Source organism: Lepisosteus oculatus, chromosome 12, assembly GCF_040954835.1.
Source record: "Lepisosteus oculatus isolate fLepOcu1 chromosome 12, fLepOcu1.hap2, whole genome shotgun sequence".
NCBI classification, from domain to species: Eukaryota; Metazoa; Chordata; class Actinopteri; order Semionotiformes; family Lepisosteidae; genus Lepisosteus; species Lepisosteus oculatus.
The window spans coordinates 15,194,159-15,218,795 of record NC_090707.1 but is presented as its reverse complement, the minus strand read 5'-3'; the positions used below and the strand labels follow the sequence as shown (position 1 = coordinate 15,218,795).

General features: G+C 35.6%; 2 protein-coding genes across 6 annotated transcripts in view; both read right to left on the bottom strand.

The window, feature by feature from the left end:
• Positions 1-663: 663 nt before the first annotated feature.
• galnt3 (UDP-N-acetyl-alpha-D-galactosamine:polypeptide N-acetylgalactosaminyltransferase 3 (GalNAc-T3)) lies at positions 664-16,004 on the bottom strand. Of its 4 annotated transcripts, XM_015358978.2 has the most exons (13): positions 15,508-16,004; positions 13,585-13,686; positions 12,456-12,558; positions 11,614-12,214; positions 10,080-10,252; positions 8,908-9,057; positions 7,467-7,701; positions 6,559-6,676; positions 5,665-5,865; positions 3,498-3,629; positions 3,228-3,329; positions 1,893-2,045; positions 664-1,407 (listed from the first exon to the last, which is right to left on the bottom strand). In XM_015358978.2, exons 4-13 carry the CDS (start codon positions 12,108-12,110, stop codon positions 1,294-1,296), a joined length of 1,875 nt encoding a protein of 624 aa, XP_015214464.1. In that variant the 5' UTR covers positions 12,111-12,214; positions 12,456-12,558; positions 13,585-13,686; positions 15,508-16,004; the 3' UTR covers positions 664-1,293. The 4 variants fall into 4 exon arrangements, with proteins under 4 accessions (XP_015214464.1, XP_015214463.1, XP_015214465.1 ...); XM_015358977.2 differs by lacking the exon at positions 12,456-12,558; XM_015358979.2 differs by lacking the exons at positions 12,456-12,558; positions 13,585-13,686.
• Positions 16,005-18,503: 2,499 nt separating this feature from the next.
• ttc21b (tetratricopeptide repeat domain 21B) overlaps positions 18,504-24,637 on the bottom strand; it is a 31,433-nt gene continuing 25,299 nt past the window's right edge. For both annotated transcript variants that reach the window (XM_015359076.2, XM_015359077.2), the window contains exons 21-29: positions 24,394-24,504; positions 24,133-24,214; positions 23,865-24,015; positions 23,551-23,712; positions 22,937-23,132; positions 22,118-22,342; positions 20,135-20,255; positions 19,846-19,913; positions 18,504-19,309 (exon numbers count right to left, since the gene is read on the bottom strand). In XM_015359076.2, the coding sequence (XP_015214562.1) occupies positions 19,232-19,309; positions 19,846-19,913; positions 20,135-20,255; positions 22,118-22,342; positions 22,937-23,132; positions 23,551-23,712; positions 23,865-24,015; positions 24,133-24,214; positions 24,394-24,504 (1,194 nt within the window). In that variant the 3' untranslated portion in view covers positions 18,504-19,231. The remainder of the gene's footprint in view (positions 19,310-19,845; positions 19,914-20,134; positions 20,256-22,117; positions 22,343-22,936; positions 23,133-23,550; positions 23,713-23,864; positions 24,016-24,132; positions 24,215-24,393; positions 24,505-24,637) is intronic.

The window sequence follows — 24,637 nt, the reverse complement described above, 5'->3', positions numbered from 1 at the left end:
CTATAAAAATGAAGTTACAGTTATTTGAACAACCATGTTTTACTGTCAGTTTGTTTTAGCAGATATTATATTGTAGATTTTGTTTCTTCATTTTATCACAGGATATAGTTATGCCTGCATGAACATACCCCATATATATTATCCAATATTGTTTTTATATCACAAAACCTGCATTGATTTACTAGTTTGAATTTTTTTAGCACACTCACCTAATGGTGGTTAAAATACAATTTTACAGTTTCAGATTCTAAAGTGCTGAATGGTGCATGTTAGGACTATTTTTGTAAATCTCCAAACTTCTAGATCTCATTGGTGAATCTGACTGGATCTTCTCCTCAACATGTTATCATCATTTATAGTGTAAATTACAATAAAGAACCATCTTGCTTTGATTGAGGCAACATGTAAAGTTTACATTCTTACAGTACAATATACTAAAGTGTATAAAATGCACCAATATGAAAGAAAATCAATAATGCATAAATGAAAGATTTTGATTTTATAACGATACAATAAAAGAGCTATGAATGAAGACTTGTGTTAGTGAACATTGAAATTATCACTTGTAATTTTTATAGAAATACTTAACTCCCCTAAATGATTTCTTACTATTCTTCAAAATTGCAGGAAATGTACTTTCAATTCAGACAAATGGGTTCCCAGTGAAAGTTCTCAAACTTAAGTTTATTAAAGCAAATGTCTGACCTAAAATTTCCACATAAGCCTTTCACACCTAAAAATGAAAGAATTTAAAACCAAATATAAAACCTTTTTGTCCGTTTTCATGAAATAATGCTGTTCTAAGATCACTTATCACCATAATTTGATTTTTGAAATTAAGTTTAGTTAAAGTAAGGAAGGTAATTGCTGTGAACAGCAAACTAAAAACATGAAGTCTAAAAAAACTAACAATAAATTATGACATTCAAAGCTGTTAAAAATAATGGTAAAAAAAAGCGTTTCATCCAATCGTGATACAATTGCAAAGTTCTTTGGTACTTTTTAACCTTTAAGCAAAAGATTAATCTTCATTAAAGGGGAGAAAATAATTCCAAACAAAACAATTTGCCAAAGTTTTGTACAATATAAAAAGACAGGTAAGAATTCTCTCTCCTTCCTTCAAGTGCAATTGTTCGTTTTTTCCTAACATGAACCTAAAACAGATAAAACCATTTTTAGCAGCAAGTATACTGCGTTAAAAAAGACTTTCTTGGAATTCATACCATTTTTGTTCCACAGTAGTCTATGTAACTATGATGTTTCTTCATTTCTCAAAATAAACAGTCATAGAGCTCAGGTGAAAATCCACAACTGAAACCTGTCATCAGGATTGCATGGAGCTAAGGCTGGATGCTCACGATGCGCAGACAGACACATTTTTGATCCCGGATTAAAAAGCAGCTGGTCCTAAGAAAGAAAAAGAACTTCCTTTAACAGTAGATATTGGCCAACCGTCACGCTGAAGAACACCAAATCATTCAAGTGTACATTGTGATGTGTCTGAGGATGACGATAATCTATCCATCTATTTTCTAACTGCTTTATTCAGTACTGGGTTATGGGGGAGCTGGAGTCTATCCCTGCCATGGGCGCACGGCAGGGTACACCCTGGAAGGGACACCAGTCAATAGCAGGGCACACACAGGCACAGACACACACTTGCACATTCACACCGTGGCCAGTTTTCTCAGAAGCCAATTAACCTCCCAGTATGATTTCTGAGTGTGTGAGGAAACCAGAGCACCCTGGAGGACACCCATGCAACCGTGGGGAGAACGCAAAATGAAGCAGCAATGCTCACCACCGCCCTGAAAACAAAATTCCGAAAGCTAATTTCAAGTTAAACGGAATTGGAACGACCTACATTACATCAATTTAATAACATGAATTACCTCTCTTAGCTCCCACTTCTGTTCTACGCCAACCAGTGTATTCCGGCCTTTATACTGGCAGTCGTCGAGTTTAACAGCTCCTTCTGTGCCGTGCAAGCACAATTCCTTTTGAATGTTGTGCCTAATCTCATGATGTGTGGAATATTCAAAATACTAAAAAATAAAAGGTTTCAACTGAATTTCTCTGCCACACAACTAAATACGCATTAAACATGCTTTGCAGTTTTATTACATGCTTGGAGACGGTTTTCCATAAAGGAATAATTCTCTTTCTTACGTAAAAGATCAAACAAAATCATTAAGATATGTAGCATGTGGAGACACACTGCAATAACAGTATCAGTTTGTAAAATGCCTTCACCTGTGACCTATTCAGTTACAGCATGTTGTGGTCGGAACTGCTGTAAAGCTATTCCAGGCAGTGCAGATTGCTGAGGAATGAACTCCTCTGCTGTTCCTCGTATATTGGGCAATTTAGCATAGATAATCAGCCTACCAGCATGTATTTGAGAGCTGGGAGGAAACTGGAGGTTTTCAGAGAAAACCCACGTACACACAGGGAGAACAAAACCACTCGGAAAGGTCCACTGCCCAGAATCAATATTTGGACCCAGATGATGAGAGGCAGCAGTGCCAGCTGTCTATCAATCTGTAAAATTCTCTTTTTTCCTTCACAAAATTCAAAAGTGATTTTCTGTTAGAAATGGCTATTTATTTCCTTCAATGTCATGTGAATTGTAAGAACTACCCAAAGCTAAAAACTTTGATCACAATGTAGAAAAAAAATCTGGGATTCCAGCTTTCCCCAGTTACTGTACATTCTGTTCTTATTCTCCCTGTAATGTCTTACAAAGCACCAAGAGCTTTATTGCCTACAAGCAGTGGTCTCTAATCCTGGTTGTGGAGATCCCCAGTCCATTTACTCACCCTAAATCACCAGTGTTTTAAACTTACATAATTTAAGTATTTCAACTGTTGATCTATTAAGCAAGTAATGTTTCAATAAAGGAAACACTGGTCCTTGAGGAAAAAGAATATTCAGATTTTTGTTCCAGATGGTCTCTAAATTACTTCCTTGAATCTCTGTTTAAGAGAACACTGTTAAAATTGTTCCAGGCCTTCAGACACTGGTGATTTTATGGCTGCCTATAAAACTGAAATGGGGCTCTCTAGGACCAAGGTTGGAAACTCCTGGCCTACAGTATCCTTTCTCCTGTATAACATGTGCAAGGTAGGATATGCATCTTGATACTGAATTAAGAACAAACTATATGAAACACATTTAGTTTGACTCTTTGTATCACAGAAAAGCACAATCAAATCTGAATATTCTACCTGATTTCCCCCAAGTCCATGGCAGGGATACATTATCAGATGTTTACCTCCTTCATTGTTTTCTCCAGCATCAAGACATGAATCTTTTCCTAGATTCTTCACCTGAAAGGGGAGACAAGTGTTTTTATTGACACCGTTCAGTCAGGAAACAGCAAACCTCCATCAAATGTTTGAACTAAGTTTTCTGTTCATTTTGGACAATGTCTATGGAAAGAGAAAGTTTAGGATGTGAGTTTTAGCTTTGGAGAGACACCATAAAAATGTATTTACAGAGCCAAAGTGAAGAGGGTTGAGATCAGGCATGAATGCTTCAGGATACACGTTTTTCAAATACCAGGAGAAGCTCTTGCATTTCAGACGCTGCCGTAGATCCACCCTTTTGGATACATCTCCAAAGGATTTCTGTGGAAACAATGTAAGTCATCACGAAAAACCTTCCTGATTACTTTGAGTCAGTGCTATGATAACCACATTTTAATTCAGAAAGCTGTAGAGACCTGTCTTAAAATAAATCTCCTTTTCCATTTCCTAGCCACATTGTTTAATTACGACATTCCAAACCATTAAGAGAAAGTGGTTAAAGAAAGCCCCCCTGCCTTGTGTCTATTTTGGAGGCCATAAAACAGACCTGTCTACTTTTAAGGCTTTTTCTCCTGGGTGGTAATGTATTTCTGGTGCCTCTCTCAGCCACATCATCATCAATACTGCGATTTCAGTGCCTAAGAATGAAATGGACTGCCAGCCCATTATATCGGGAGCAGCCAAAGATCAAATCCAAGAATCTGGCATTACCAGTGCTCTACTCAAACCAACAGAGCTATTCAGACTGAACCTGCCATTCATTGCCCTTGATAAAGTATTGATTTCAGTAAGTATGTTATTTTCTTTTCATTGGAACCCATTTCTAAAACAATTCTGGAGCAAATTTATGGTTACCCTATTATACATCTAAGAAGAAAAAATACAAATCACAGTTCTACTCTCACGGAAATCATTAACAGCAAAAAATGTTTTTGCAGTGACCATTTGCAAAGATTACTCTACAGTAATTGGATATAAAAATTATGCATGTATATGGTGGATGTGAAACATCTGCTTAATCAAACTTCATTTACTGTACATAAGTGAATATACAGTATTTTCGTAACCAGAAAAAGCCTCCCCCCACGTGCAATTGTATTGCTATAGTATTGTATATACAGTATAATACTGGAATTGTACATTATTTTTATAATTTAAATTAATTAAAATTACCTAGCAATAGAGTTGTATGTTTCTTATTCTCTTGAAGAATCCATTTTAGAATTTTTATTTTTTTCAGATTTGTAGTATACGTAAAACAACAAAACGGAAACAAGTTATTGTGAGTTGTTTCAAAATATTCAATTCAAAACATTTTCTTACTGAAAGCAGAATGAAAACTATGAAACTTTAAACATTAGCTTATTAAAATGACTTACAAGTTAAAAGTTTTGAATTTTGTGATGTGCAAAACACTTCACAATATCATTAAAATACTTCCATAAAAATCTGATCCAAATGTAACTTATTAGTGGAAGGCTGTGGGATTAGAATTTGTTTTACTTGGAATCACAGGATAATCATACTTATTGTCTTCATAATAAAAGACTTCAGGTTAAAATTATGTTCTCAGTAGTTACTAAGTCTGGTCTGTCTGTGTTTAAACATATGTATAATATCTTCCTCAAGGCAGACAATGTTTTTTTATTATTTTACCTTCATTAACCTCATTATAAGAGATCAACTTGCACATAAGGAAGGAGTCTGGGGCTACACGACTAGTCTTTTGAGTCTTAATGATCATAAAGAGTTTATCAAGACAGTAAACTAGACTTCACCTCCCTCTTGTCCCTCTAATTTCTTTTTATATACATTTTCTTTACATATCAATGACAAGTCATGTCTACTCACACAAATGCCAGTTTAGTAACTTTTTTTTTTACAAGCTGGTGAAACAAAAACACAGCGCAGTCATGTTCAGTTCTTAGGCCTTTCTAAATATTTATGTTCCATTCAGACTTGGTCCAGACAATGACAAACGCAGAGCCCAGCATGTGGCCAGTTGAGCAAAAAGCATAGAAATAACAGAGAACAGAGAGACAATCACAAAGAACCTCTGGCTCTTGAAAAATATTAAAATATTTCACTGTAGACATGCTGTTTGCTGAAAGAGAACATTGCACAAAAGCTGCCCTGTGAATATTATGCAAGGTTGATTAATGTATCAATGCATGTTGTATTGTTACTGATCCTTCTGTAAAAAAAAGCCTTAGATTTTTGCTTAAATCTGTCTTAATCTAATAATATTGCAAAAGGACTGAATCACTTAAGATGATATTATAAAACGAATGTTTACTGAAACAAGAATTAATAATAATAGACTCAGCCTCCCACACATCATGGAACTGCCACCTACTTCTTTGGCCATCTGTGCAGCTTGCTGATTTCTCCGGTAAAATATTTCCTTATAATCATCCATCCAGACCTCTGCAAGGCGAACCTGATTGCGCGCAATAACCTGGGTGCCCTTAGGGAAGGTATGTGGGCTTTTAGTGCGGAATACGTGACCCACTACAGAGCAAGGGATAATCTCCAACTGCCCACCACACTGCCACACCTGTAATCACAAAGGGATGTTATTTAATTAGCACCGCAACACCATCATCAAATCCGGCTGATCTCAGCATGTTGAGTTCAACCAGTCATTCACTTATTCCTAACATAATTAGACAGTAATACAATCAGACATTCAAACAACAGAGAACATCAAGAAAGATGCTATCTTGCTTTAACTGTGGGAAATGAGAAACCAACTGGTGAGCAGTGAGAATACTGCATCCCTCCCCAAATCCAGATTATATCGATAAGCATGCTGTAACTCATCTGGAAAGCCAAAGGTCTGTTTTTTTGCATTGCTGCTGTTTGTTTCAAATATGAACATGGTCATTTTTTACTGGAGCTCAAATATTAATATATAGTACCTATTAAGAGTTTTATTTTAACAGCTTTGAAAGCTCATTTGTATCGGTGCTTTTATACAATGTCAATCTAACAGTTGATTGAGGATTGAATTAATGTTCTAATAAGGACCCCCCCAATGAAAATATATCTATCAATAAAATGCTTAATCAATAAGAAGTATTTCACAGCGTGAGGTTGAAAGTTACGTTAAAATGTATTGACTATAAAGATATCAATTTTAATAATAAAGATAATGTAATATAACATTTGTCTCTAAATACAGTAGCACCCATTTTGTTTCTAGTGAACTGCAAGGCTGAACAGCTTCTGATCAACAAACTGCACTTACTCGGAAAGACATTTCAATATTTTCTCCTCCCCATATTTCCATTTCTTCATCGTAACTTCCAATATAATAAAAATACTCTTTTGAGATTGAAAACAGTCCCCCAGCAAAGGTTGGAGTTCTGTGAAGTAGGACACACAGTTACAATGATAGGAAGAACTTGAAACATTTGCTGGAATATTGTATTTTTCATGCTGAGGTGTTCAGTTTAATTTCTTTTCTCTGTTGTAGCAATACAAATAGGGAAAAACATAAAATAATGAATAAAATAATTTAATCAAGAAAATAATTTATATTAGTTCTGGAAAGATCCTACTGATTGAAGGAACGCCTTTTCTGAAAGACATGAATTGTACCATTCACATCACTTCTGCTCTGGCCTGCAATGTCTGAGAAAGTGATGGAGTGTAAGTGACTTCAAGGTCACTGTTGATATCTGTCACTTCTGGTGCAGATGCATCAACAGCTCTCGAGACATCTGTGTTTTTCTGAAGTGTTCCCAATCGCCCTGCATAAAACTGTTATTTTGCAAAAGGTGAAATGGCAATGTTTTTAATGGTTGTGATTATTATTAAGCCTTAGGCAATTTTGCAGCTTAAAAGTAGATAAAAGCTCTAATTTTACATCTTCATAAATGACAAATACAGAGCACAAACCAGGCAGAAGTATTTGGTAATATTTTAATATTAACTACTGAAGTTAAACTGTTTTAACAAACATTATGGGCCATAATAAACATTATGGATTTAGGTACTCTATAAAAAGAAAATCTTTATAGAGCAACATATGAACCAAAAAAAACAACAAATATACAAGTCATTTACATAAATAAAACTAGAGTATTCTTAGGAAATGTCTCAACCAAAAGCTTAGAAATAAATGTATTCTACAGTATGTGTACAATATCTTACTTGACTGGATATGTTTCATCCTTTCTCCTGCGTTTCTCATGATCTGGAAGACTTTCCCATCCAAAGGATAAACCCCAGTCAAAATTGCCACGGTTGTGATTTTGTCCATATGGAGAAGGTTTCATGAATTCAAAGGTATTGAGGTCGATTGTTGTGATGTCTGGGCTCACTACTGCTGTATAGTTTTCTGCTATTCTGGCAAGTAAAGGTTCCAACCAGCCCTGGAAACACTCACCTAAGGATTAGGTTGAAAGGATTAGACATCATCAGGTGAAACATCTCACGGTTCACAGCACTGCATATTGAGCAGGTTTGTAGTATACTGGGTTAAACCTGGTTTGCTGCACAAAACAAGGTCTGTAGCTTACAGGAGTCTGCACTGCTATGCATACGATACATCTATCTTCCTAATGATGCCTCATCAGCTCTGCTGGTGTTTTGAGTTTGCAGTGTGAAAAAAAGAAAACTGCATTTCAGAAGATAATTGCATGCGGACCACAGCTCTCATCAGCTAGTATTATGGTCACAGAGTTGACTTAAAGCTGGCAACTCCAAAATGAAAGACATGCATATTCATTTGTAGTGCAATAAAACAAAGTCAATTGAACTAACCATGACACACATACAATAAAATGTCATTTTCAAAGTACTGCAATAAAAGAAAAAATAAATAATAAAAGTTTTCCTTCCTTCAGGCTGTGGAAAAACATTTCTACATGTTAGCACAGAAGTGGCAGAGGTGTTACAGGTACAAGAAGTGCTTAAGATATACTGTATCAATTGTACTTAAGAAAATTAGCAATTAATTTGTCATTAGAAACTCATCCAGTAGTTTCTCAAAACAGTGGCAATATCCACATTCGTAATATTGTGCCAATCCATAAAGAGAGTGACTAAACCAAACCAAGTAATTATATTACCATAGGAATCACTTCTATTACATGTAAGGTAATAACAAATGCACATTTTGGGGTGATAAAGTTAGAAAAGTGTCTCTAGTGTCAGTACTAGGACCACCACTCTTCCTGAATTATATCAATCATCTAGATTAAGGCATCGGTTTCTAAGATGACACCCTGCCTTCTTTTTAGATACAGCTGGATAAGATCCTCAGATCTCTTGGCAACAATAACAAAACTAGCTGGATGGACTGAATAATGTCCTTTCATTCTTAACCTTTCTAATTTAACCCAACCCACAATTATAACATTATAACTGACTTTCCTTTGAGAAACTGAATGTTAATTTAACAAAACGGAATCAGTCAACCATACAATGCAAGCTCTTATTTATGCAATACAGCAATATACTGTAGGCCAAGTACACCAGGGGATTTTTCTCTTTTTGGTAGATTGCATCATTTGTTAGAAAAAGATTCCCTATGAAATGTTTTTATGATAAAAATAAACTCTAAACCATGAGATTTATAAGATATACTTACAGTGAGCATCAAGGAAAGTGAGTACATCTCCTGTTGCAACTGAAGCTCCTAATAACCTCGCTGTGATTAGTCCCTTCCTTTCTTTTTGACGCACTACTCTAACAATGTGCAGCTGTTTTAAATAATTATCCAGCTGATCCTTCAAGACCTCTGTCGATATAAAAGCACAGGAGAAAATAGGTTTAATCAAATATCATGAAGATATATTCTATAACACTCCCATTTGTGACAAAGCTCTTAAAACTCCGAAGTAATTGACAGGAGTTTAAGGTTTGATAAGTCAAAATAAACTAGAATGTTAGTTAACGCTACATTCTGTAGTTAAAAAGGACAATCTCATTAAGGACAGCAAGGTAACCCAAAGAGAATTAAATTATATTTGTATTTTGCATTACTTGAATGTACTTTATTACATCAAAGGAAAGTGCGAGAAGAACATTTTTTGAATGGCCAATAAATTAATGAAGATGTGCATGGAATCTGACATTAGATGTTCTAAATGTGGAATTTCAATTGAAAAGAAAGCTACGTGACTTTTTGAATACACTTCTCTCATTTGCAACCCAGATACATTCTGGACATTGGCATGTCGGCATGTTCTTGATCCTACCCATTTCGTTTTGTAGTTCTATTTTATTTGTACAGTAGTAATACAGATCTACAAATCACTTACAGTAAGCTGAATTTGTGTGTTGCCTCTTTTTCTGAGACATCCTTCATATCAGACTGTGTAGAGACAGACACAGTGAGAAAGAATTGGTCTTTATCTCCAAAAATGGCGTGCTGCCAAGCCTCCCTGACCAGAATGCCTTGACTGCAGGGAATTGGGTATCTTTAATACAAAATCATAATGCTCATTGACTCGCAAGTCATGACAGACTGCTGAAAGTCATTCAGAATTAAAAGCAGCTTGCCCTATTCACTTCTTGCGCCTTTAACTGCCTGAGGCCTGCTTACAAGAACCAACACTGATTCAGGCTTTCTTAATGCTTTGCTTACTACCAATTTTGGTTTGTCTTATTAAAGTATTTAGCACCAGTGCATCTTCTATCCCCTGTATCCCTGCCAGAACCAGGCATTAAGAACATGTTTTACAGAATGAACCTGCCCTAAAATAAATACTTAGTAATAAGTTGAAAATACAAGTAGGTCCTATCTTTTATTCATTTTACCATCAACACTTGCATCATCCACCAGAATGATTTCTTTCAGAAAGATGGCAGGAGATGTATGTAGCACACTGTATACTGTTCGCAACAATGTGCTCCACGCTTCATTGTGGAATACGATGATTACACTAGTAGTTGGCAGAGGAGGGCAGCGCTTGAAATTTTGTTCAATACACCTGCAAAAAAGGAAACAGTCACACGAAAGGTTGGGTGACAAGGACGGACTTTGGTAATAAAAACTAGTCATGAAGTCAGAGGCAAGCAGAACACACACAAGACCTCTGACATTTCTGTCTCTCCAAGAAACGACACCTATGAAAAACATAACACGAAGGTTTCTTTGTCCATCATTTAAGAAGAACCACAGACACACATAATTAGCCAAACAAAATTCAGTCCTCTTTGATGAATCAGCTATGTCTACTAGACATGCAGACACACCGAAAAATAAAATAAAGAATGGTGTCTGTGGTTCATGTTAGATTTGATCATGTAACTGCAGGCGAACCTTAAAGCATTTGTTGGCCCTAAGTGAGGTTTTACAATTTTAATATTTCATCTACTGTAAACGTTTAATTAGAGAATTATAGGCAACATTTTTAAATTATAGAGTTTCTGGTGTGTTTAATGTTATATCTTGAAAGTCCGTGGTAAATGAACAGGAATTTACCATTTTATTTTATCTGATTTACTGAAAAACTCTCCTTGATAAACTGGTACTGACAAACAAGGTGTAGTCTGCAGTTTATAATGTACAGATTTTCTCTGTTGAGAACTGTAAGAATAATAACTTTTTAAAACCACATTTACAATTAAACAATTAAACATGGCTTTATGTTTTATCTGACAACATACTGAAAATGTCACCTGTTGTTAGATACATTTTAAGGGAAAATCATTCAAAATTCATTTTATTCACACACACAACTGACTTTCTCTGAACATGCATTTCTGCCTCTTTTCCTAAAGCCTGGCAGTACATGCTTTTGCTACAATGTTTAGAACACAGTTTACTGCCGTTTCAAAATCTTCTTCACTTCAACAAAAATCTAACACATTTCGTAATTCTATAAAGTATGCTGTGGTAAATCAAAGTTCCCTTAAAGGTTTATGTGTAAATTCACATTCCATTTGTTATCTCAAGAAAGATCCTAAAGAATATTGCAAACTTGAGGAAAATGAGACAAAATAAATGACAACTGAATTATAAAGATGCAATGAAATTTAGCATGTCTAAATCATTTCCTATCCCTTTCATTTTCCTCAGTTCTGCAAATACCATTTTCTTCTACTTTTTGGACTCTCCCATGGTCAGGATCTTTCATGCCAGGCCAGTTCAGAGTGGCTGCCACATTCCACACAGCTTCAGAGTATGATCCCTGGTTTGGCTATAGGGATAGCCCTAGAGAATGAATATGATTAGATCCAGACAATATTTATCTACACTTGGGAGGATACTGAAAAGAGATGGCAATGGCAGCGCTATAAAGCCACAATGATGAAAGGAATATTATTGAACAATTAAAAGATTACATACTCAGGTGGTCTGGTGTCTGGTCCAAGGTCTCTGCTCAATGAAATCCGATCACTGGCAAACACATTAAAGCAGTGCTTCTCATCTCCTTTCTCCTTTTCCTTCTGCTCTGCTGGGCTGAGCTTGTCTGTGTGGAAAGGCTTCCCGGAAGCTCCAGGAGCATTGGGGTTCTGAGGTGGTCTCTCCAGGGCTGGCTTGAGCTCTGCTGCCGTATAATATCCCGGCAAACAAGGGTGGCTATCGCCCCCTCCGGACTGCCTTAGAGGCGCCTTGATCTGCATTTTTGGCATGGAGTCCCTGAAATTATTGACAGCCCCCATCATCATTCCCAACACGGCATCTCTCTTGTTAACAATGTCCTTCAGCCATGGTTCCTCCTTTGGAATACTGCTCACAACTTCACGTTGGATTAGAAACAAGAAGGTTATAAAAATTAGGGCAAAAATTGCCAGTTTCCAGGGAAACAATCGCCTTCTTAAAAAGCGCCGCAAGGCAGTCATGTTTGCTTACGATGTCCAGTATATGGAAAAAAGTAATGTTAAGCACTTTGAGGTAAAGATTTGGATGACATACATGAAGTTGGTTGCATCATCAGTAGCCAGTACTACAAAAAAAAAAGAAGAAAACACATTTGAGCTCAAGGAAACACTTTTTTCATAAATCTTTCTTTATAAGTGACTTTATTTGAAAATGATATACTGTAGGTGCTATACCACACTAATGAGAAAAAGGTGTAAGGATTCATTACTTGATTGTTGGCTGATGTTGAGGCAGCATGAACATTTATATTTTTTACTGAAATTATAGCAGTCCATTAGCAAAATGTTTTAAAATGTACAGCTTACATAGATGAGCTTCTTTGCTTTTTAAAAATATGATTTCCATTTCAAAATAACTTTTCCAGAACCAGGAATAATGGGGACATGGATGTTGTCTGTGCCATTTTGCCTAAAAAATAATAATTTGGAATATTAATATTAATATACATTCCCTCTGTAGGAAACACTCAAATATGTTTATGTGGAGGTATGCCACAGGTAATGTTCTTGCAATTTATATTTCATTAAAATGCAAATGATAATGTGTTTTAATTTTCTATTTAACCCTGAAAACACGTCTAGCAAAATGAATTGCTGATTTTGGAAACCCAAGGATTCACCACTGCCAGATATTTTTGAGGAAAAAAAAGGGTTTGAAAATGAATGGGAAATATTCAGGATGCCACAGTATTGTTGGAATGTTTTACTGATTGACCCTCTATGCTACTAATTGAACAGAAAAGATTTATCTTTCCCATAATAGTATTAATAGAGAACAGGTGTCAGATTTGGCAATGCTGTGAGAGGCATACTACATAAAATAATATGTAACAATTTTGAGAAATTGAGTAATCTCCTTTAAGGATACAGGAGAATACTATCATGTTATTCTGCTTCCTAACCTTTAAATTATTATACCCAAGACATTTTATTAGTTTTTTTGGGTTTGGTTTTCTGAAAACGTTCCTAAATTGTGTCTTTCAAACCAAAAAAAAACTTTTACTTTTTAGAAACGTAATAGTTACTGTAATACCTTTAGATCTGTTTCGTTTTTTTTAGTATTAAAAAAATTTGGTTACGCTAAAAATCTTTAAAAAAAAGCAAAATTGATACTGTCAACGTAAAATACATATTAATACCCGTGAACTCAAAATTTGATTTTTCCCAACTGAAATACTGTGCCATTACAGTCATACAGAAAGCAGTATGCCTGGAATCGGGTGTTAAATGATACTAGATACCAGAAAACAGTAACAGAAAAAGAAACTAGCAAACATCTGCTTCTTGTAAGTACTCATAGAAATAATGTAACGTCAAAACACAGACTGACAAAGCTTGAATATTTCGGTAAGTTGTGTTCTTAATCGTTACATAAAATCCCCCCAAAAATGTATAGAGAATTACCCATGCTTTCAATAAATTTGGAATTTCCTACCTGTTCGACATACTCCACAACACAGTATGGGCGTTTTAAGATTAGATGTTTGCGGATGGATTTAGATTCAACAGTTCAAACTTTGTCAAATTCGTGCGTTTCCTGTAAAAAAAACCCATAAATTTGGTGACTCCTTCATGTAACAGTCAGCACTCTGGATTCAGACACTCAAATCACTGTAAACTACTTCCGTCTCGTTGGACCCAGGTGAGCTCTTAGATACAGGTAGAGGGAGGAGATCTCAAAGTACGCTTGCGTAAATAGGGTTTCTCAAAGGCAAAACGATACACCTGAGGACGTAGATCTTTTAAAAAAATATACACTGCGCAAGTACAGGGTAATATCGTTCTAAAACACATTGTTTATTGTAAATAAAATGGAATTTGGCCTTTTAATTGTAGTAAGTTTTATGTTTAAGATATATCCTTATGTAGGTTGATAGATTTAACTTACAGTACATTACTTCTGACCATGATCAGTGAAAACAGGACCTAAGCTTGTTTAAATGTTATTGTCTCTTGAATAAAAAAGCACAAATTTAACAACTTTTCTAAATATACCTAATGTCTGTGCTTATGAACAACAAGATCCAGGTACGTTACATCAGATCCAGAAGGCTTAAAAATCAGTGAGATATAGAAGCAGCACATGTAGTGCCTATAAACATTGTATTTATAAGGATTCCTAGGAATTTGTAATTAGAGAAAATGAATTTGGAATGGTCTTTACGAGTTTTAGTAGAGAGTAGTGGAAAGTCCAAATGCTTATTTCTTGCACCAGTTTCATCTTATGGCACACATTATAATCAATCTATTACGTACAGATTATTACCTCTACAATCGTATACGAGGTAACTGGTTTGCGCACTTCTACATACCTGTATGTTAATCACGCAAACGGTACAATCATTACTTTGATGCACTGCCTTTAGCGTCAGAATTTTACAACCCAGTTTTACAAAACAGTTTATCTAGTATGCAAATAAGCTCTTTTGTTTTAAATGGGCCACCAATACTTCAATGTGACCCTCACAAGTAACTGTGCATTAAAGTAAAAGATGGTGAAGGTTTTTAAATCCAGGCTCTGTGGACGTACCATCATGCATTATGAACAAAGTCAAGCATAATTTAAGAGTTACGACACGTCTTCAGCTTTTGTGTAATATATTTTATTAATAATGTTCTTACTGGAATGGGAGCGGATAGTCTTTCTTAACTCTGAAGTACCTTGAAGCTCAAACAATTGTAAGTTGCCTGTCTGGTGAAACGAGTTTCGTCTTCTGTAGTTTGGGGAACAGTTTATTTCACCCCACCCCAGCAGGATGCTATGGCTATTCTATAGAAGTGCCAGTTCTTTAAGTAATAAGATTTGCTCAGCCAGCCATTCAGTGAAACTGTTGCTGGGTAACAGTACGCCAAGGAACGTATAAAGCTTTTGAACCTACTATATCCAACTGCGCTACCTATAGAGAAAAAACCTCCAAGAACGAACAGAAGACAACCAAGTAGTTTAGTTCTTTAAGAAGTATAGCGAATACACAACGTTGTAAGTATTTAAAAAAATGACTTGTGAAGTTCACAGTTGTTAATAAACCTGTCAATTTAAAAATATAAGATTACTCTTAATAATCCATTAATAACACTTTGTTATCCCAATTACGGTTACTAAATGGTGATTGTATTAATCGATTAATAAAAGAGGTGTAATTCGCGTTCTTGTGATACAAACACGAAGAAACATGCGGTAAGAATGTAAAGCGAGCGATGCTTAAGCCGTAAAAAGGGATATTAAAACACAACTGAAGAGAAACACATTGAGGTGCTTGCTTACGCGTTTCCATGGTGAAATACGATTGCACCGAGTGCGCAGTTAAATCGAGAGAAGTTACTAAATTTCCACTTTTTAAAGAAATGAAAAACTTACCGAACATTTAAGTCAGAGTGAAGTACACCTTCCACAATGTTCACATTTGCTAAGTCATTCCTTGCAGATGGTGTTCATAAACTGGTAGTGAGGCTAGGGGGGTAAAGACTAGGAGCCGGAGATGGTGGCCATTCGAGTGAGAAATCCTACTAGTTTTCTGTCAACACCCTCGAAAAGTTTGAGCAAGTTAAAATGCCTCTGTTCTATCCCCCCAACCCCCCTCCTGGTACCTGTAGCGGTGTGGTCAGTCATCACATAAAGACGAAATCATCATTAAAGTTACGTTAAATTAAAAAGATCTGAACTCAGTTTAAAGATTTTTTTAACTTATATAAGCCAACGCACGTACTGCAAATGTCCTCGTTTCCTTGCTTCCCGATTCTTATCAATAATAGATAGTGCAGTCTTCTGAGCCCATGACTCCAAACAATGAAGAAATTGTGCTCAGATCGCGGTATTCGGCTTCAGTCGGGGGACAGAAAAGAAGTACTATTTTCAGTGCTTTGCAGAGCATCAATGCAGTTCTTCCACCAGACTTTTGTTGAATGTACGGGCATTAGAAGAGCTTGGAAATCTATTAGGACTTGTTGCACATCAGTATATTTAGATTAACAGAGATATGGACTAATAACTTATTAACATTTCCAGAAAAATGTAATAATGCGCTATTGTTCTGTCTATGTTTATAGTGAAAGTTTTGGGCTAACACCGCTAAAATAACAAAAACTGTAAAAAATGGGAAATACACAATGTAAAATTACCAACACTAAAAATACCACAATATTATATTGAAATATACAGAAAACTACTAAAATACTGACGTTTGAACACCAGTTTCAATTTTGACACTCGGTATTCTCGTGTTGTTATTAATAAAATACTCTGATGTGCAGTAGGAGTATTTGGAACTATTGCAAAGTCACCTCAAATATTCCTGCAGTCTTCAACCCCACAGCGTGGGAGGAAAGTTTCTTTACTTGCCAAGCAGGAATTACAAAACCTTAAACCAGTGAAGTGTCAGTCACCGTATTCCCACTGGTGTAAAAATCTGTGGGATTGCCCACAGAAAATGGTATGCCTCAGCCCATTTTAAATTGCATGTTCTGTGGTCGAACATGCAGCAAATCCTAGTTTAATCACCTACCGTAACTTCATAATTGACACGCAGTGTATCAATTTCGCAGTGTGAACAACGTGTGGTCAGATTGATCAGTTTGCTCACTATGGTAAAGCTAAAAGGTTTAAATAACATTTTATCCAATTTATCACCATCTGATTAAGCAAAATAAAATGTTCTAATTTTAAAGAATAATCTGAGAGCAGTGTTACCCCCATGTAGTGTGATTTTACTGGATCTCAGAAGCTAAGCAAGGCAGAAACCATTTGATACAGGAATGGGAGACCTTTTAAAGAAATCAATTTTGATGTTATACATGGTGCTAGTGAACCAGAAATTCCAAACCAATGTAACAGGTGCACAGTTCTGCTAGAGATGCTATGCTTGAGATCAGATGTTAAACTGAGCTCCTGAAAGCAAATCATTCAAGTTTTCCCCTTAATTCAACCAGTGAAGTAAATTCTTAATTCTTCATCTGATCTGGTGTATGACTGTATGGCACTTCAGTGGAGGATGATGTGATGTGCTTTGGGATCTTTTGGGATTAAAAGAGATATGCAAGTACTGTTAATTTCCCATGATTGAATAAGTGTGAAAAACAGCTTTATTACCTTAGAGTAAGAATAAAGGTATCAATCCTTTTATGTTGCAGAATAACACCAGTCTTCAAATCCGAACAAGTACATCTTTCAACTGTAAAATTAAAGTTTCCACTCAATGTTATTTACCAAATAGCATTAAAAATAACTAAAGTATCATTCAGAAATCCTTTTGATACACTCTCTAAGTTGTGAATACTGGTGTAGTTCAAGGATGTGTGTGCTTTTATTTCTTGTACACCAATGACCGCACCTCCAGCAACTCTTCCATGACAGTAATTAGGTTTGCAGGTGACATCACTCTTGAACAGTAGGTGTCATCACTCATGACGATGAGACCATGTACAAGAGGGAGGAGAGTCTGTCGGTAACATGGTGAGATAGCAACCACCTGGAGCTTAATTGCCTTAAAACAGTAGAAGTGTAGGTTGATTTTTGGAACACATTCTCTGAAACCCTCTCCCTGATAATCAATGGTGTGGCTGTGAGAGCAGTGGAGTCCTTTACATTTGGGGGGAATTATGATCTCCAATACCATGAAATGGGACATAAATATCACTAGTATCACAAAGAAAGCACAACAAAGAATGTACTGTACCTTTGGCACCAGCTTAAAAACTGTGTCTCTGAAACAGGTGTTAATTTGGTAACTTTGGTGTCAATTCTGATACAGTTTTACAGGGCCATTTTAGAGAGCATTCTGACTGCCTCTACAATTGCTTGGTTTGGCAATGTATCTGCCTACTCCAATCACTGATGACCCTTCCCACCTACAGTAAGTTACCAGCTGTTTCATAAGCTTCACAGTAGTTGAACAGCTTGTTTCCCAAAGCTGTCTTTTTGCTTATCCAGAACTTCCAGTTATACAGTATTTGCATTGTTTTAATGAGGTCCTTTGTCTTGTTTGTGTATGGTACAGTACTGTATATACCGAATGTTTTTGCAGCATCAAATATACCAGAGTCGTAAATTCTATGAACTTCTGTCCTCTCTCTCCATGCGAGATTGCGGAAAAAGCATTTCATTGCTGACAACCACCGCTGTATGCTGTATTGTTATGCATTTGATAAATAAACTTTGATTGATTAAATTCCTTTACATGAAATGTACTTGGCGTAGAAATATGATTCTGATCGTAGCTTTCAGAAAGCTTTAGTTATACTCACATATTAAGAGAAGGGTACTTTGAAAACCAAATTGTTTACCTTTGCATTCTTTTTTTCTAAAAAAGTGGGTTCAATGGTACAAAAATTAAGACAAGAGACAGGAATCAAAACATGTTTATCCTTCAAAAACATTTTATGTATAATTTATTGGCAGACTTCCTACAAGGGGAATGCCAGCAGTACAAAAAATACAACCATCTATAGCAAAAGACCTTCCTGCAAAGAGGGTAGAGCTTCCACTAAACAATAGGCAAGTCTACATGAGAATATGTAAGGTGAATCACGATAAGATCTCACCTAGATTTACAATACATCCAACCTCAGAGCCAATTTGCAGTGCTGAAAAATGACTAGAGCAGTACCCTGAGGTTTATTAGTTGCCCATGTGCACATGTAATGGGCATGTTATCACCTCTGTCACCTCTTAGCAGCAGTTCACAACAATATTATCAATATTAATAGTGAGCTGCTGTTTTAACACTTGGTTTTAATTACATAAAACACAATTTCATAATGTTTATTACACACAACAATAGAAGCACTGATGTTTTTGAAAACTGACAGTCACTAATCATCAATCAAAATCGTTTCAAGATGTAGTGACAACTACATTTTCATTTTTACAGTTACTATATGATGCACTTTGCTCAAACAAAAGTGTAAAGTACAAATGAACATATCACTATGATTTAAATTCTTTACATGGTTTTAATAGGCAGTTGTTTCCAATACTAAAAAGAAAAGGACTTTTAAAATATTCCCAGTTGCGCTGAATTTTGTACGTGTAAAGAGTCAAAACCACTGTGTCCATAAATAAAAATAATAAACTAAGAAACTTTGACCTAGGATCTTAAAGCTGCTCGTGCTTTGTCAAGAATATCTTTTCTCATCTTTGGATAATTAGGGTGTGCATCCAAAACCTACAAAAAACATAAAAGCAAAAGATTTTCAGACATGGAAAAGAAAATAAAACTTAATAGCTATTTTATGTTGTCAGCAGTTTTGTGGAATCAGTAGAAACAAAAGAAATACAAGAAGTGACAAAAATGTCTGGGTAAGCACTTAATATAAAAGTGTACTTGTGGGGAAAAAATACAATAAATTGTGAAATAATATTTAATATTCATGGTAAATAAGTTACAAAAAAGTAAACTAAACATACATACTCCACACAGAAAGCACTCCAGGTTCAAAATTGAACCCAGAGCCCCAGCGCTGAGAGGCAGCAATGCTAACTGCTGTGCCACCATGCTGCCCATGTGTAAAATAATCACAATCAAAATTTGCATGGTATAAACAATAACCATTCATATAAAGCAAGTTTTTATTTTTTAATTGGCCAAATTAATATTTTTATTTTAAAAATTAACTTTAACTTTTTGGTGTTAAATAAATTAACACGATTTATTTCAATTTATGGTTGAACGATGATCTCTCTGGGTAACACATTTCTTACCTTATGGCATATATCAATGGCATCAACATATCTTTTTGCTTTCAAGTAATTGAATGCAAGCTTGTACCCTAGAATATAAAATAGAAAACAGTTCAGAATCAGCAAACACTCATTAAATGAATCAACAAGTATGAAGTTGTTGCTGGCACTGTTACTATTATCCTGAACTCAAGTACATTTGAAACTATCTTGAGTAAAATAGTACAGGTTAAAATATGCAGTGTTAATATATATTCTGCTAGTGACCTCAAAAACATTTAATTTAATTTTCACAGTAATATTAACATACCAATAGTGGGATTGGTTTGATTTCCATATTTCCATGCCATTTCATAGTTTAGTGCAGCATCCCTGTATGATTGTTCCTTTTCCATGATGTAGCCCATATATTCATAAGCTTTACAACAGGACTGCAGGAAGAATACAAACATTAACTAGAAAACCTTATCTCCTTTACAGTTTGATGCCCGGAACTACATAATGGAATTAAAATGTAATTCAGTTTACAGTAATAATCTTTATTTCTTCTAAACTGGAGAATAAAATATGCAGTTTTTATCAGGTAATATGTGGTAACCCCAGAGAGGTTTTAGACCAGTTGCAGTGAACATTTATGTAACATTATTTTCAGAACTGAAAATATTTACTGTTTCATGTCACTCAAAACAGCGCAGGTGTGGAGATAGACCTACAGAAGTTTGCAGGGTCACGTACTGTACAGTACATCTATGTCTGGCACCTTGTCTACTTGCAACTTGTGATGATTTGTATCTGTGAACTGTCTAGCTCTGTCTCCCATCTTGAGATGCTGTGCCAATGCATTTATCAGCTGCACTGCATTCATATTACATACATGCAATCCTAATATAAACACCCTGGTCTTGATTTTGTGTTCCCTCCATACAGACACTATACTGTACATCCTCACACATGGTGCAAAAATACAATGTGTTCGCATTAAGCATCTGTGGGAATAATAAGCTTTATTTTTTACATTGAAGACTACATAGTTGAAGACGACCCTATCTCACATATCAAATATTTTTAATTTGTATTTTATATTTCTCAAATATATCTAATTTCCTTGGATTGTGTCTAGCATCTAATCTAAAATACATATTTAATATGTTAATGACTGAACTGTGTGATATGCTGCATGAAGATTCAGATGCCTCAACAAGGAGATACTCTTCATAGTAATGTGCTACTTCTGTGGTCCCAAAAAGGCTTGAGAGTTATATTTTTACACGTATAGTCTTTCAAAGACATTAAATGGGGAGAGTAAGGGTCCTTCTCTGTCTTCATTATCCAAGTGAATCACAGAGGCTGAAGACTGTCTTATATTAAGTACCTTATTGACTGTGCTGATTACACAGATATGCCTGATGTGGGTGGAGAATCTTGCACAGATTCCCTTATTGAGCACTTTAGATTTACATAATAGGGAGAGAGCTGGGAAAACAAAGAAAAGCTGGCAGGCAGGCATGTAATTTCATCTTTACTTTCCTCCCATAGCCCTTGGATTTTGTAATGGCATGTCTTATAAGAAAACTAATTTCAATAGAACTGTAGTTCAACTAATTACATTAATAATACAAAAAATACTGTTGCTTAAATATTTACATTTTACTTTTTGCACGATTCTTTTTCCCAGTGGTGTGTGTTTTTCTGTTTCTAGATGCATTTTTACATTTGTTATATAGGTACATTGTGTTGGTTTGCATTGCCAAGTGTTTCAGTGCCTCCCACAAATTTCTCCAACGGGCTGTGACCAAACATCTCCAAGGTATTAGTTACTACATTAAAAGCGACAATCCCTTCTACTGTTAGATGCTTTATAAGATTGGAAATGTCCCCATCAGATGCCTCGAGCAATGGAGGGGAGATGCTAGATTAATTAAAAAAAAACAAATGAAAAAAGTGGGCGTGGGACATACAGTCAGTGAAAACGTCTTCTGAGCCTCCAAGGTAACAACCTCACACTTTTAAATCAGCCAACAAGCCCTCATTTTAAATGTAAGCGCAAGAGACACAGGTAGCACTGACAGAGGCAGAGCACATTTTTTGGCATCTATCTGTGACACTTTGTGATCAATAAAACTCTTCTCCTCAGTCCATAAGAGAAAGCAATTGTTTGCCTCAGGGGACAATAAAATATTATCTTATCTTATATCCAGCAAATTCTTTAACTGTCTGGTGATCCTTCAAACCTAAGCAGTTAAACACGTACTGTAGGTGTTCAGGTCTACATAATGCTTTGATCTGTTCTTACCTTATTATGACGAAGGCAGCGCTTTAGTAATTCCCCTGCCATGTCATATTTTCCCGACTGAATATAAATGTCAGCCAAAAGCAGCCAGCTTTTCTCAAACTCATCTGCATCTATGGCATTCCAGTTCATTTTTGCAATGCGTTTCAGTTGGTTCCTTGCCCTTGGAGTCTGCTTCAGAATCATATAAGCTGTTGCCATACCAAGCAGTGCAGGCACATGATCTTTCTGTAGAAAAAGACACCTTGCTGCAGTTGAGTAGTTACCTTATAATACTACAACTACTGTAGGTATTACTAGTTCGAGAGAAATATGACAAATGTTAAACAAACGGTGACTATGGGATTACCATGGTAAAATATCTCAGAAATTACTATCACCTTCATTTCTGCTTAGGAATCACTCGGCACCACTTATTCAACATTGTAGGATTGCACAGTGGCATTAATAATTAGCAAAATGGCAAATTGTATCTGTAGCATATTTTCTTAAATTGTCTTACAAAAGGGTTTGGTTAATTGTTTAAGAAGACTGACTCATATCACCTTAAAGAAATAGTACCAAAGTAAAACTACAGCTAGGTCATATACAGTAGGTAAAGGTAGTAAAATAAATGGGCGATACTCATCTTGATATTATTTAAATTAGATAATTTAAGCTTGACTGGTGACTGATTTTTGTATAAACATTAATCTGAATACTGCAAAAGAAAGTCTCCTCCATTACTGTACAAAACAATCATAAAAATACATTCTTACCAAGCTGTTTAAATTTACCCAGAGGGCATTTCATGTATACTCCCATCTTTTAAAGTTTACTTACCTCTGTGTTTGCAATTTCTGTGAAAACATTTAGTGCCTTTTCAACATTTGCTTTCTGCTTGGTTGCCAAGAGGCAGTAGTTCTCCATGATATGTAACTGAACATGCCCATCAGGGGTCTGTGGTTTCAGCTCCTTCAGGAGTTTCTCTGCTGTTCTTACAGCCAGCTGTTCAGACTCTTGCTTCTCTGTGGAGTTACTGCAAAAATGAAATGATACTTAAAAATGATCAATTCTAACAATTATATTGCACATATTCTCTAACAATAATCACATAATGCAAAATGAATTAAAAAAATTTGTAAAGACCAAAAAATGTATTACAGTATTTTTTATCAAATATCAGACACTCAACATAAGGCTTAGAAAATTTTTGAATATTCTGTAATTTACTCTATTCTGACATGAGACAAAGTAAGTTTCTACTACATTTATAATGCATTCTGAATACCTTGTTTCTGAAGTTTCTCAAAATTACAAACATGTCTCACATGTTCAAATGTTCTTTTGTTCTAAAATTAAATGGTTTAATCAATACTTTCCAGGAAAAAAAAAACATTCCTAATGACAGAGATAACTAAAGACAAAGTTCCTGTATAACTTAAGCTGTAACTCACCCAATGTCACCATCTAGATTTTCAAACACTTCACCTCCCATTGTATCATTGTCTGGATTCAAGCAAATTTCAATCATGTTGTAAACAGCATTTTGCCCCCAGTCATTATCTTTGCGAGCCTTGTTAAAATGTCGAAGACCATCATTAGGCTCCCCCGTGAACCTTCAGAAAAAGTAACCAGTAATTGTGAAATTACACGTTTGAGGATAAGGCACTATTTTGAACTTTCGTGCATCAAAAGGTTTTAACTTGTAAATGCTACAGAGATGGAAAAAAAATCCCAAACTCAATCATTATTAAAAATATATATTTACCACAGGTAAAGCCCTTTGCAGTAGTTAAATCCTGGGTCTAGCTTTGCTCTTGAAGAATGCTTCTCTGCCATCTCTAGAAATTTTGGGACCTCTTCCAGTTTTCCTGCTCTTCTTAACAAGTCAATTAAACGTGACAGTGTTGGGTAGTTGTCTAGCAAGAACAAGTGTAGGAAAGATGGTTTCCAATCAGTCTGTATTACGTTTGCAGACAGCATTATGAAATATTTTGCATGTACAGTAAGGAAAGAAGGCAAATGTTGGATCTAACCTGGTTTACGCTCTAAAAGCTGTTGAAAGTGGAAAACAGCTTGCTCATAATCCTGCTTCCTGAACATGAGATCAGCCATCATCTGCAAAGAAAGTCAATGGATTAAGCGTAAAAGTGCGTTTGATACAGGGTATGCGTATTCAGTTAATATAATTAGTTCTAGCAAAACAAAAGACCATACTGTTAACACCAACTGCTAGGCAGAACTAAAGTACAAATGCTAAAGTCGTATGATAAAAAATAAAACTGAAAGCTGCTCACCATGGTTGCAGCTTCATTATCCTGATCATTTTTAAGAAGTACTGTACATTGATGCTGACATGCTTCTGTGTCATCCTGAGAAAGGTATAACCGTGCCAGCTCCAACATCACCTGTAAACAAGACGGGGTTTCTTAAAATATCAAAATGGGAATTACTGTTAAAAAGCAGAACGGTTAGCATGGGCTTTTGTTCAATTCCAGACAGAGGCCACTCCTGTGAGGAGTTTTCCTGCTCTCCTTGCAT